Here is a 12,790-nt window from a genome sequence, read left to right on the forward strand (position 1 = left end):
TGTTTGAGTTCAACATCTATAAGTGAGCTCTAATGGTGCTTTGATGGTCGAGTGTCATACTTAGGTGAGAAAACAAGAAATTCAAAACCATTTTATCTTTTAGCAATTTGCTAGATTCTTCTCATAAACACTCAAATGGCCGCTTGGAGATTGATCCTCTATTGTTGATCTTCATTGGGGTTTTTTATGTCTTTTATATGATTTAGAGATCTTCTGTTTCATGATTCCTGGTGAGAATACCATGCTAGTGAAAGAGTTTCTGCTAGCATTTCTTTGTTTGGTAGCAGAAAACTAGCAAGGACAGCGAGTAAAGAGGTGATAATGAAGGGCAAAGTTGAGTTTTATAAAAATAAACTGGTAGATTAACTTATGTGCAAATAGGGGTGGCAATGAGCTGAACTTTTCACAAGTTGCTCGAGCTCGGCTCGTGAAAAGTTTAGCTTGGCTCGGTTTCAACTGACCTCAAGCCCAATTTGTTGGCTCGATTATGAAACGAGCCGAGCTCGAGCCTACTAGAGCTCGGCTTGTGAGGTTCGCGAGTTGGCTCGAATATATATATAATAATAAAATTATAGAAAATAATATATATAATAAAAATATTATAATTATTAATTATTATACTTCTTATTTTTTAAATATCAAATAAAAAATATTTTTATACATAATTTTTTATTTTTATAAAATATATTTTTTTCAAAATCAAGCTCGAGCCTCGTACTATTTGGCTTGACTCAGCTTGAATCCACCCCTTTGTGCATACGGATTTAGGCCAAATTCTTAAAGAGGGGACATTTTTGTCCAATGACATGATTCAATAGGGGAGGTCTTAATAATTTAAAACAAAAGGAGGGGAAGCTTCTGTATTTAGAAGAAGTATTAAGGGAGGTTTAAGTCTTTTACCCTATTTTTTTTCTCCCCCACCTTTCTGTTGCTGCAATCAATTCAGATTTTTTAAGTAAATCTTGAATTTTAAGTCCCTTGCCATCTCTTGCACTCTCAAAGAGGGCTTGTAACTTGCTGAAAGAGAAGGAGACCGAAGAATAGAAATGAAGAATGAAGGCTAGTTCTCTGATGATCTTGGATGTGTGGGGTTCGGCTTCAGTCAGGGCAAAGCCCGTTCAAGCAGCCTTTACAGCCTTGTATTGAGAGTATCTTCATATTTATGTGCTTTATTTCATGAGGAGATATTCAGGTTGCAAAAGAAAGTTGGAATGGTGTGGGCATGAGCTTGCCTTGACGGAAGCTTATCTCGGATGTGTGACTTGGTTACAATATATAGGTCTAAGACTGGTTTCATCTGTAATGATTACAATAGTTGCCATGACTAATTGAATAACAACTTAGGCTGTGTTTGGAAATGATGCAAATAAGTGTGAATGCAAATATGTAGAGTAAAATGGTTCATATAAATTGCAAAATTGGGTTAGTTTTGTACCGACAAATTTACCTTCTTACTAAACAGACTTTTAGATGTAATGGATGCAAACACGAATTCCAATAAAGCATATGCTTTTTTTTTTTATCAAAAGCCCACTTGAATGCAAATTTACTTCTTTTTTATTGATGTATTTTTACATCTTATTCTCAATGTTAATATGCATTGGTCTGTCATTTGTCAATGCATAAATGTAATGTTGCCAAACACAGGCAAAAGTGAACTAGAGTGCAAATTTACCTTGAACCGGGATTTACACTCTATTTGCATCGTTTCCAAACACAACCCTAACAATGTATTAATGCTCGTAAGTCATAACTGCCAATTGATGGTGGCTTGGGGAGGGGGAAGGACTACCCCCGTTGTGTAGAAAAAAAATCTCGTAACCAACCTCTTGAGTCAATACATGCCTGTCCTCGCTGACTTTGGCTAGATTGGTTTCAGTGCTCCCAAGACAGTTTGCAAAGCTTTTTACATTGTGCATTGGGAATATCTTATACTTATGTTATTTTTCATGGGGAGATATTCCCAATGCAAGGTCGCAAGAGACTGTACGAACAGTGTGAACACAGTCTTGTGAGCACTTAAGTAGATTTTCGACCTTGGCATGATTAGGTTATTATCCCGTGGGTCTTGGGTCTTTTCATAATTGTCCCGTAACAATTTTCTTATTAATTTATGGACCACCAATTGATGTAGGATCTACATGGTCTTTGGTATGACTTCCCACTTCCCTTTCTTAGATAAACAGTGCTAGCTCATCGTCATATAGGCGTTTGCCCCAAAATGTTATTTGATAAGCTTGTTTATCAAATAAATGTTTGTCTCAGTTTATGTATGTGCTAAATATTGGGGGAAGCTTCATTTTAATGTTTCTCCCAACACTAAGGTGTTTATTTATTGTTTCGCATATGTGGTGCCTAGTGGCACCTAGATGTCAATAAACAATGGAAAAACGTTTATTAACCACTTTTTCTCGATTTTGAAGACAAATTAAGTACCAACATTTTCTAAATAAATGGAAGCCCCTATCAAACGTCCCCTTAGTTGATATACGAGGAAACACTCATATAGATGTAAAACTCTCCAAGAATTAATCTTAGGGAATGTCAAACTTGATCCTATTGGTTTTCAAACCGATACTGATCCACCTTGTGAAAGAGGTATGGGGCGGAAAAGAGAAAAAGAGGTGAAGCAAGGGAGTTGGGCTTGTTTTTTTTTTTTTTTACTTTTTTTATTAGAGATTAAATATCTTGGGTGGTTAATTGATTGATCACATAGCTGGGCACTTCCATTTTACTTTTTTGACTTTGAAAAACAACATTCCAAAATTTGAAAATTTCCACAAAAAAACTCTTGTTTTGTCATGTTGTTTCCCCTTCTTTTTATACATTCTCTCTCATTGGAAAATTATAAGACTTTCTTTTATGAAAATTACTTATATATGCTATACACATTTGAGAAACTAAACTTTCAAAAACAACTTGTACATGCCTTGTTGGCTGGCCCCGTATAACATAAATAGGACTACTATATGGCAGGGCAAAAATTTTCCAACCCAACACAGGAATCGATTTCTCAGTAATTTTGAAATCTGAATTTCTAGATCGTTTTTGTATTAAATTGGACTATATTTGAAACCAAAAATAAAGTTGATTGTACCTGATACGAATACTACAAATCATAGCTCCTAGAGTGAGTGTTCATGCCTAATATCAATCCCAAAACCAGCATCCAATTGAAGATGGCGTAGTGTACGGGAGATGCTAGTTCAAAAACACAGTTTTTAGCAAAATTGCTATCCAACCCACTTGGATTGAACGGGATATGTGAGCCTGATTTTTCCAATGTTTTTCTTGCAAAAAATTAGAGAAAAAACTAATAAAAACCAGTTCTTGAAAAGCCTAAGTCGATTTAGGGTTTCTGGGAGAAAAGAGAGAAGAGGAGAGAGAAAGAGAGTGAAGAAAATTAGCTGAATTGGATTATCCTTCTTAATCCCCTTTTATGGAGCATTCTCCTAATCAAATTAGGAGATTATCCAAATATGATTTGGATATGGAGCATTATCCTCCTAAGAGGATAGGTGCTCTATACCTAGAACCATGCCTAGTTTTAACTAATCTCATGATTAATGGACCTTTGGCCCATTTGCTTTAATAGCTCACATTCCTAGGTATTGCATGGCCACTTTGGACCTGCTATTGTATGGCGTGGAATCCCACAAATGTCTCACACAAGTTCATGAGGGTTCGGCACCTCTGGAAGAGATTAGGCCGAATTCACTGCTTAGGACAATGAACCCTTGAGACAATCAGCATGGGCTCAGTCTAGGGCCAACATTTACACTTAAATGATCATTGGATTTAGTCACCCAATGAAGACCCAAGGATAATAGACTCGTGTGAGATAAAACCTATCAAGTAATCATCTCTGTAATTGTCTTTTACGCTTAACCTCTCATCTCATAATCATCAGAATACTACCCGATAGGAAATGACCTAGTTGTAAGGTGCAATGTCACACTCTCTACTTAGATGGATCCTGTGATTAAAAATCTTTTTATAAAATAGTAATATAATATATAAATATATTTTGCAAAACCAAATTTCAAACACAAATGAAATTCACTGTTGATAGTTTAGGTTTCCATTAGAGAGAGTGTAAACCTTGATAGTCTCTTTGTACGACAAAGGAGTTGATCCTATCACTATGATCACCCACTCAAGTAATTTCCTAAATTTCCCCAACATGCCCAGATATTTTGACTCGTGATGGACCGCACTGATTGGCACATTAAAGGTAGTTTGGTCCACTACTTAGTGTAGTATTGTAATCAAGTTTGGGGTTATGTGTAACTTTCCAGTTTCGTTCATCTATTTCAAAGGTCTAGGGCATAACTAAAAATTGATCAGGGTTGAATGTCTCTTATAAGCACCCACTAACTGTGCATAGGGTCTAACCCTAGCAGTTAAGACAAGATGCTCCAAATGCTTGGCAATACACTAGTGTCAGTCTTGTTAGGATAAACTCCCCAAATCTATTCAATGGTTGAAAACATTCTAAACTAACACGAGTCTCATAAGTATCCAATTTAAGGGGTAATACACAAAAAACATACCAATATAAACATGAAACAACTATGTACTTTATTTATTTACAAATAAATGTTTGTATACATCAATCTGATTGGAGTTAAAGGCATATATTGTTTAACATTTAATACTTTACTCCAAATGCTTTTATAATATTAATATTAGCAAAAATTTTATAACAAAAAATCAGAACCCATAACCTAGAAATTGAATACTTGTTTCTCCTTTGTTTTTGAACAATTAGGGGTGCAAATGGATTGGATCATGATCCAATTTGATCCAAATCCAATCCTATTTTTGTTAGATATGGATGACCCTCTATCGGATATTAAGATCGAATATTTAGATTTGATTGAAAATCGGATCAGATTAGCTCACCCCTATCTGACTCAATTGTACATATGTATATATTTATAAACATATCAACTTATAAAAGGCATGTATAGATTAGTATATTTATTTATAAATATGTTTATAATGTTTTTTTGTATTTTTTTTTTTATAAAAAGACATGTATATATATTAATATATATGATGAAAATAGTTGGAAAAATACTTATATTTTTTGTTTTTCTTTATATAAACTTTTATGTTTTTTCTTTTAATAATGTTTTCAAATTTTCATAATTCGAATTAGATTGGATCAGATTTAGATACTCAACATCCTTAATGGATTCAGATTCGAATAACCATTTGTGAGATCCGATTGGATCTCTGGATCGGATCGTATTTGAATCTGATTTAATCTGTTCCTTTTGCATCCCTATAAACAATGGAGAAGGCCATTATAAGAGAGAAAGGATGGTCTTTTATTGGTCTAGATTATTAAAGAGTGAGGAGTGCCACTAGGCCACTAAGATATTGATGAACAATATATGTAGTCGCAAGTCACAAATAACCATTCACTTTCTACATTTAGCAGTAAACACTTAGATGTGTTGGCTTTTTGGTGATGGGTGATCACTAGTGCGTGTAATCGTAGTTGGAGGAAATTTGGATTTTTATTTATTTGACTAGTTAGATTTTAGACTATTTTGTTGGTGAGAGTAATACAAGGAAATTTTAGATTCTCGTGACTTCGGTTTTGGTTTTGGAATCAAATTTCTTGACTCCATTTCTCTCTAAAAAGAAAAAAAAGGAGTTTTGGTGGTGTTTCAGGGTGGAGAAGAAGAAAAAGATAGAGAGGAAGAAGGAAAAAAAGAAAAAAAATAGGAGAGGATGGCATATTTTAAAAATTTAATATATCACTAGTTAAGGGCAATTCGGTCCTTTAAGATTTATCAGTTTGAGTTAACTTTAGAAAGGTCAACAAGGTATGTCAAAGTTGTTTTTGAAAGTTCGGGGCATATATAAGTTGGGGTGAGCAAATGGTTAGGTTCTACTCGAAACTGAATGGAACTGACCTCGAATTGGTCTTGAACTGATCCTACCTAATCTACTACAAGGTAGAATTTGGTTCCAAATTCTTGGAACCGAATCCACCTAGGCTGGTTCTAGGGCCTATTAATTTACCATACTCGTACCATCCTAATGAACTTGCCTTAGTTGGCCTTGGTTGAACCAACCTTGGAATTGAACTTACCTTGAAATAAACCCCCAAATACTCTTGAGGATGTGAAGATTTGAACCCAAACACTCGTGGTTACAAAGGACATGGTCTTGACTATTGAGTTACTTAAGTGATTTGATGTTTTGTTTTCATTTTAATATTTGGATGTGTATAATAAGTAATGTAAAAAATAATATTTACAAAATTTAAATTTAGTTGATAAGTTTTGAACCATATATTAATGTATTATGATAGTCAATATATTAAATTACTCAATTTAATCAATAAAAATAATATAAGTCTTAACTATATATTATATTTTATTTGAAAATCAAAATTTTAAAGAACATATTTCATTATTTCTTTTTGAACAGGGAGAATAAAGAAAGAATGGTTTCCATGAATAGACCCCAGAACCAACCCTACAACCGCCAATGCCAAAACTGACATTTACAGGATATTTCAAAAACCTGGAATCAACCTCTATAGGGTAGATTCCAGGTTCTGCCATGGAAACAAACCGATCCATGTTCACCCATATATATAAGTAGTTTCTCTAAAGTACATGTGTATGTAAGTAGTTATCCTTCTAACTTATTAATAGGAGTTTGCATACACTATTTAGAAGGATGAATTGGGGAGTATAGAAACATGGTACCATGCAACGTGTGTGTGTAGTAAGATGCATTTTGCTCACACTTCTCATGTGGTTTGCATGGGAATGTTTTGGGCCTTTTACAAGTCCAAGTGAGAATTTGGCTGCAAATTTAGGTTCAAGTACGAATCCAACTATGAATTCCACAATGGAATTTGCATAGGGACACACTGGAACAATGGGAAAGTTGATTCATAATTGTTGAATTTTAATTTTTAATCCAATGATAATGATTTGGTCAAGTGTGATCAAGAAATACCATTTAAATGTTTAACAATTATTAATTGTTAACTAATTATGAACAACCACTTAATTTAAATTCATGATTATACAGATCAACCTCTTCTCAAGCACTTGAAAAAATTTTAAAGTAACTTTTCATAATCTATAAAAGGGCTATAGGTCAAGACATTTTTGCACAATTCATATACACAAGTCATTCATTGTTTCTTTCAATTTGGATTATTATTGTTTCATAAAAGGTTTGCTTGGAAATTCTTCAAGTTTGTTGGTTGCTGTTTTTCACTTGATGCTTTGTTGTATCTTGGGAACAAATCAATCCAATAACAAACTCAATCACTTGACTAAGGGTAAATTTTGTTCTGTAGATAATATCTTTAGATATACTATACAAGTTGAGGGGGCTAGAAGATCTAGAGGCAGATTGAAAAGCATATAACACTAGACAGAACATGTAAGAAATGATTGAAGCACTCAAGATTTAACAATGGATATGATAATGAATAGAACAGAATGGAAAAAAGAGCAGTCATGTAGCCAAACAGGAGTTCTAATAAGAAATCATGGAAAAATAGTACTCGTGGAGTCCTAATGTCCTAAACTCCAAATCAGGTAGCAAACCCCATATAGTTAAATGTTCAACTCAGCCCTCTTAAACAGGAGTCTTTATCTCCAAACCAAAAAACATTCGAACATGATCTGTGTCCATGCATCTCATATGGGCCCTAATCTTATAGTGAGATGTATAAACAAAGATTATATTCGAAGAGTGTTGGGACAGTTCTTGTTGGTACTGCCCAAACGGGCCTGAACTTGGGCAGACCTGGCAAGAGAAACATTGTTTAGAAGGGGGATTCAAATTTCAAACATTATTATTAATGGCTTAAGTGGACGTGAAGATCCACCCTAGAATGTTAAAGCTATTTCGGACGAATGCTTTGAAATTTACCTTAACAACACTGCAGCTGACTGGCTAAGAAATCTAAGGTCGCATAATGTTAGTTTCGGATTAACCTTATTTGCCTTGGGGATAAATACGGAAGACCCACTCCACTGTCTGCAATTTACTCCCTACCTACCAAAACTCCATAGTTCGGACCCGAAAAACACATGGGGAGGGGAGGCTTGAATTTTTGCCTTGAGGTTCATATATAACTAGACGTCAGCCGATGGAGCCGGGCAAACAATGACGGATGAAAATCCTGTCTAGAGTCTCCTCACCCGTGACTATGAATTTGCAGGCAAACATGTCAGAGTGTCAGAGAAGCCACGTCCGTCTACTCAACACTCAAAAGATTCTACCACGTGTTTCTGTGTCATACGTGTGGCATCAACTTCTAGACATAAGTCCTTTTTGAGTGCGAGAGCAGTACATTTCTTAGTGGGACTGGGGCCCACGTTTGCTGGCGACGAACGTGGTTAGTTGCAGACTGGTGTTGTTTAGCCTATATGGAAAAAAAAAAGCAAAAACTTGGATATGTGCCCAAATCAGTCCCCGAAAAAAGACTGGGTGTTTTTTAAACAGTTCACCAACAGCTAAAAAAGTTGCGAAAAGCTGAGATTGATAGTGAAAGGGTGTTGGCTGAGGGTGTGATGTGGGACCTTTCGTTTATTGTATTTTGATGATAAATACGTGGGGGATAGGACCCAGTGGCCACATGTTGTGTCAGCACCCATGTGACTCCTCCTCTCCAACCCATGAATAAATGAATTAAAAAAGACATAGTGCACCAGAGAGAGAGAGAGAGAGATGGCACAAAGACAAATGCTGTATCACAACTACAGAAACCAAGTCCTGTCTGTATCTGCCTTACATGAGTGTCATGAGCTGAGCCGAACTGAGACGAGCCGTCCTTTTTCCATTTTCTCCTCCCGATCTTTGTGTTATTGCTCTCTCGCACTCAGTAAACAGTGTCTCGGCTCCTCCCCCCTTGATTTTGCTCCTGCTTCTCAAGACTGTTGATTCCTCTTCAGTCCTCACGGACGACTTTTGTGTTTTTACACTTTACTTTGCAATTTCTTCTACTTTTTCTCTTTTTTTTTTCTTTCTTTTTCTTTCACGGTCACTTCCTGACGAGAGATGGACAGTAAAATGATGGAAGGGAGAGCTACAAATACAAAGAGTTACTGCTACAAATACAAAGAGTTACCACACATTGTGGTGGTCCTGCGTTATGTGTTTGTGGTCCATCTCCTCTAATATAAAAGGGATAAGAGAGAAGAAAAAGTGCATGACAGAAAGGGCGATCGTCACTCCCAAGTCAGTCGACTCAGTCCATCTGTCTATCAGTATGTATTGTGTTGTAGTAAACAGTATTCTTGTGATCTCGTTTGGTTCAGTCCTGATGATTATACAGGTAATGTGTATCATCCTGTAGGCTTATAATTCTCAATTTTCCTGCGGAAGCAGAGTGCAACATAACAAAAGGAAGAATATTTAGGGATCTAAGAAAACGGCCACAATTTCGGTAGAACATGGGGCTTCTGAAACGAAAAAACAAATTGGGTATCTAACGAATCCAATTCTCCAAAATATAAGTAAATAAATAAATAAGCGCGTAATTCCTTACCCGAGCAGGGGAAGCCAATGCCCACCCGGTCTCCATCATCGTTTTACAATCCTATGGCTCCATGCCCAGAAGAGAACCTGTAGCAAAAGCCAAGTTCGTATGCCTATTATTACCAATAATCATCATATTTTGAGGATAAACATACATTCTATTGACAAGAGATATAGTTAATAATACCTGGGAACTTGGAAGAAGCATGATTTGAAAGAAGTAATATCCAAGGAAGACGTGGTCGGCAGTGGAGAGGAAGTAGAAGACGAAGATGAAGCAGAGGCAGCAATGCTCCTCTCGGCCTCCTGGGCGGAAAAGAAAGAAGAGTGGTCTCCCGCTGATTTAGTAGGAGATGCAAAAGGACTATCAGGGAGATTGTGCTCTACCCTGCACTCAATAATCAATTTAGTTAGAGAATACGAAAATGATAATAAGGCAAGGAAAACAACTACAAATGGAGAGAAAAAATAGAGAATAAATCGGAGGACCCAAAATAGACTAAAACAGGAAATCAGAAGAAATCCAAGAAAAAATTTGAAAATTACTATTTGAGGGCCATTTTTCTCGTCAGCATATGGTAATCAGGAAAGAAAGAGGGATTTCATTACCCATCTTGGAAGTCAGAGTCTTCAACGTCACGGATCACCTCCTTGTTTTCACTGGATTCTTCGTGAGAATTCAATGCTTGCTGCTGCGACTGCTGATCGGCAGGAGCAGCAGTAGTGGCTGCGGCAGAAATGCTAGTGGCAGGGCTGACACAGTTCTCTGAAACAATACGATGCAAAATTTGAACAAGCCCCTACTGGAAGTTTTCAGGCCTACCGTTCTTATTGGAAATTCAAAACAGCAATTTGTGAAAAGAAGGAAGGAGATACCGTCGGGCGTTTCGGGGCTGCTGCTGCAATCAGAAGGAAGGACGAGACTTTGATTAACGTAAGAGTGCGTGGAGGAAACGGGAGGACCGGCAGACATAGTGCGGTGGTGATGCTTCTTCACTTCGAAAAGATGCAGACCCATCAACCTTCGTCCTTGGAGCTCTATGGCTTGTTGCAAGTCAGCCTGCTCCTCTAACTTCCTTCTCAGTAGCACGTCCTGTGTGTTGTAGAACATCCTTGCTGCTCCTGAATGGATGAATGCCCTTATTCATAAATCTTCATAAAGAGAAAGGGGACAATAAACAGCCAAGTGACGAAAGGAGAATTTTTCCTTGCTTACCCAGTTGCAGTTCGTAGGCATCTCCGGAATCGAGACTAGTAGGGGTAGTACAAGTCGAGAAGCCTCCTCCATCCGTCTGCTGCTGCTGTTGCTGCTGCTTCCTGTGTAAGCAATGGCAGAAGATTAAAAGCTAAACATGATATATGAGAGATATAGGAGGAACAGTAGAAGTAGTAGTGGCAACGGCGGGAGCAGCATTGGTGATTAGTATGAGACTAAGCGAGGAGAGTGAGTGCCTGTACTTGTCTGGGACTTTTCCCTTTTCCTTGTATGGTTTGACAAGCACGCGAGCATCACAGACGAAATGCGGGTTCCCCTTGGCCAGAATGAGCTTCACCGTCTCCGGGTAGACGAATGTGACAAACCCAAACATTCGTTTCTGCTGATATGGGATCCTCACATCCTGTACAGGCCCATAAATGCTTCAAGAAGAAACAAAGAAACAAAAGGAGTTAAAACTCACTTCAATTTCACTAGTCAATCTTGAAATTTAAAGTTACTGCATTCTGGTATTTGATGATGTGAAGGAAGAACCTGAAGTAATTAGACACATCTTCTTCTCTAAAGGTGCTGTCAGCCGGGAACGTCAAGTAGATCTGCCTGGATCCCGGGCTGGCCATCCCTCCACCGTTTGTCGTCGAGAACTCCGTCCTTTCCAGTCGAGGTCGAACGAACTTGTGTACGTCTTCACTCATCATCATGGTTGCTGCCGCTCTGACGATGACAATTTAATTAAAACAAGTGGTATCACCGCGGCCGGCTTCAACCGTGTAAGAGTACTATACAAGGGATCAATTTAGTATCGGTTTATACCTTTGAATGCTATCATTCTGTTGCTGCTGAAGCAAGAAATTCATGCATTTTCCGGTGCCATCGGCTGGGGTGGTGAAGGGGAAAGGAGGGGAAGCCATGAGCTGGGACACTGTACCCAACCTTTGTTGCGCGGCGGCCTTAGATCTGAGCAGCTCTTGGCATTGCTCCACGATGTCTAACTTTCCAGAAGAGCCCACCAAAGAGGCAGTATCAGACACGGCCGTAGGGGAATCGGGTAAGCCATGAAGGAACCGGCAGCTGGTTCCGTTCTTGCAGTAACCCCTAGCAAAGTAAAGGCATGGCTTCCACCCAAACCCAGCCCCAGCATCAGAGACCAAGACGTCAGTGACGGAACAGCTACGCCGGTGGTGGCCATTGATAGAAGCTCCCCAGCTGGCGGCGGCGGCGGCGTAAGAGGGGAAGATCATAGAATCACTGGTTCCGCTGGCTGATTCGGATTGTGGATAGAACATGTCAGCTGCATTTTTTAGCCCATGTGTGGGGGAGGCATCGTTGAGGAATGACAGCTGGTCTTGGAGCTGAAGCTCATCAATCAGATCGCTACCACCGCCATAGAAAGGAGAAGCCGAAGCAGTAGCTAACAAAGATGATGCGGGCGGAGAACCCACGACCATGTTGTTGATGCCATTTATTCCCGCCGAGTAGGAGGCAGATGAGCTGGAACCGGGACTTACAAGGTCGTCCTGGTTGGGGATATCTGAGAAGGCGGAAGCAGTCCAAGACGACGACAGAGAAGGCGATGATTGCACGGAGAGGGAATGAGCAAGGCTGAGGCCGCCGCCAAGCATCCGCGAAGAAGAATCCTGTCTGAAAACGGAGGAGTTGGAGCTGCTGGAGAGGAACGGAGACGGAGACGAAGGCGTGGATGGCGTCGACGGGGTGTTCGACGAAAGTCCCAGTTCCTTTCGGGCCTTGAGGACCACAGAGTGGACTAGGGCCTCGGGTCCGAAGGCCAGACGGATAATCTCCTTCTCTCCGTGATCTTGAATGAGGAGAAGTCCCATGATCTTAGAGGCATTCTCGGGATCTAGGCTCTGGATTCTCGAGAAGACGATCCTTGTAGCTTCATAGGCGTCCATTGGTGCCCAGCCCCCTAAACCTTTTTCCAACAACTGTGCTTACTCACTCGAGTGGAGGTGCCAGCTCTGAGTTCTCTAATACACCCATCTGCATGCCGATGCGTCCTGACTTCCTATCTTTCTCCACCAA

General features: G+C 38.9%; 1 protein-coding gene across 2 annotated transcripts; it reads right to left on the minus strand.

Annotated features, from left to right (window-relative positions):
- Positions 1-8,722: 8,722 nt before the first annotated feature.
- On the minus strand, positions 8,723-12,660 carry LOC104611200 (zinc finger CCCH domain-containing protein 53-like). 2 transcript variants are annotated; one of them, XM_010278172.3, is made up of 9 exons: positions 11,561-12,660; positions 11,282-11,461; positions 10,990-11,169; positions 10,748-10,848; positions 10,408-10,653; positions 10,141-10,297; positions 9,719-9,919; positions 9,542-9,618; positions 8,723-9,369 (listed from the first exon to the last, which is right to left on the minus strand). In XM_010278172.3, exons 1-8 carry the CDS (start codon positions 12,658-12,660, stop codon positions 9,585-9,587), a joined length of 2,199 nt encoding a protein of 732 aa, XP_010276474.1. In that variant the 3' UTR covers positions 8,723-9,369; positions 9,542-9,584. The 2 variants fall into 2 exon arrangements, with proteins under 2 accessions (XP_010276474.1, XP_010276473.1); XM_010278171.3 differs by having other exon boundaries at positions 10,984-11,169.
- Between the last annotated feature and the right edge of the window lie 130 nt (positions 12,661-12,790).

The sequence above is a fragment of the Nelumbo nucifera genome, chromosome 2, assembly GCF_055504915.1.
Source record: "Nelumbo nucifera cultivar China Antique chromosome 2, China Antique-T2T, whole genome shotgun sequence".
Taxonomy (NCBI): domain Eukaryota; kingdom Viridiplantae; phylum Streptophyta; class Magnoliopsida; order Proteales; family Nelumbonaceae; genus Nelumbo; species Nelumbo nucifera.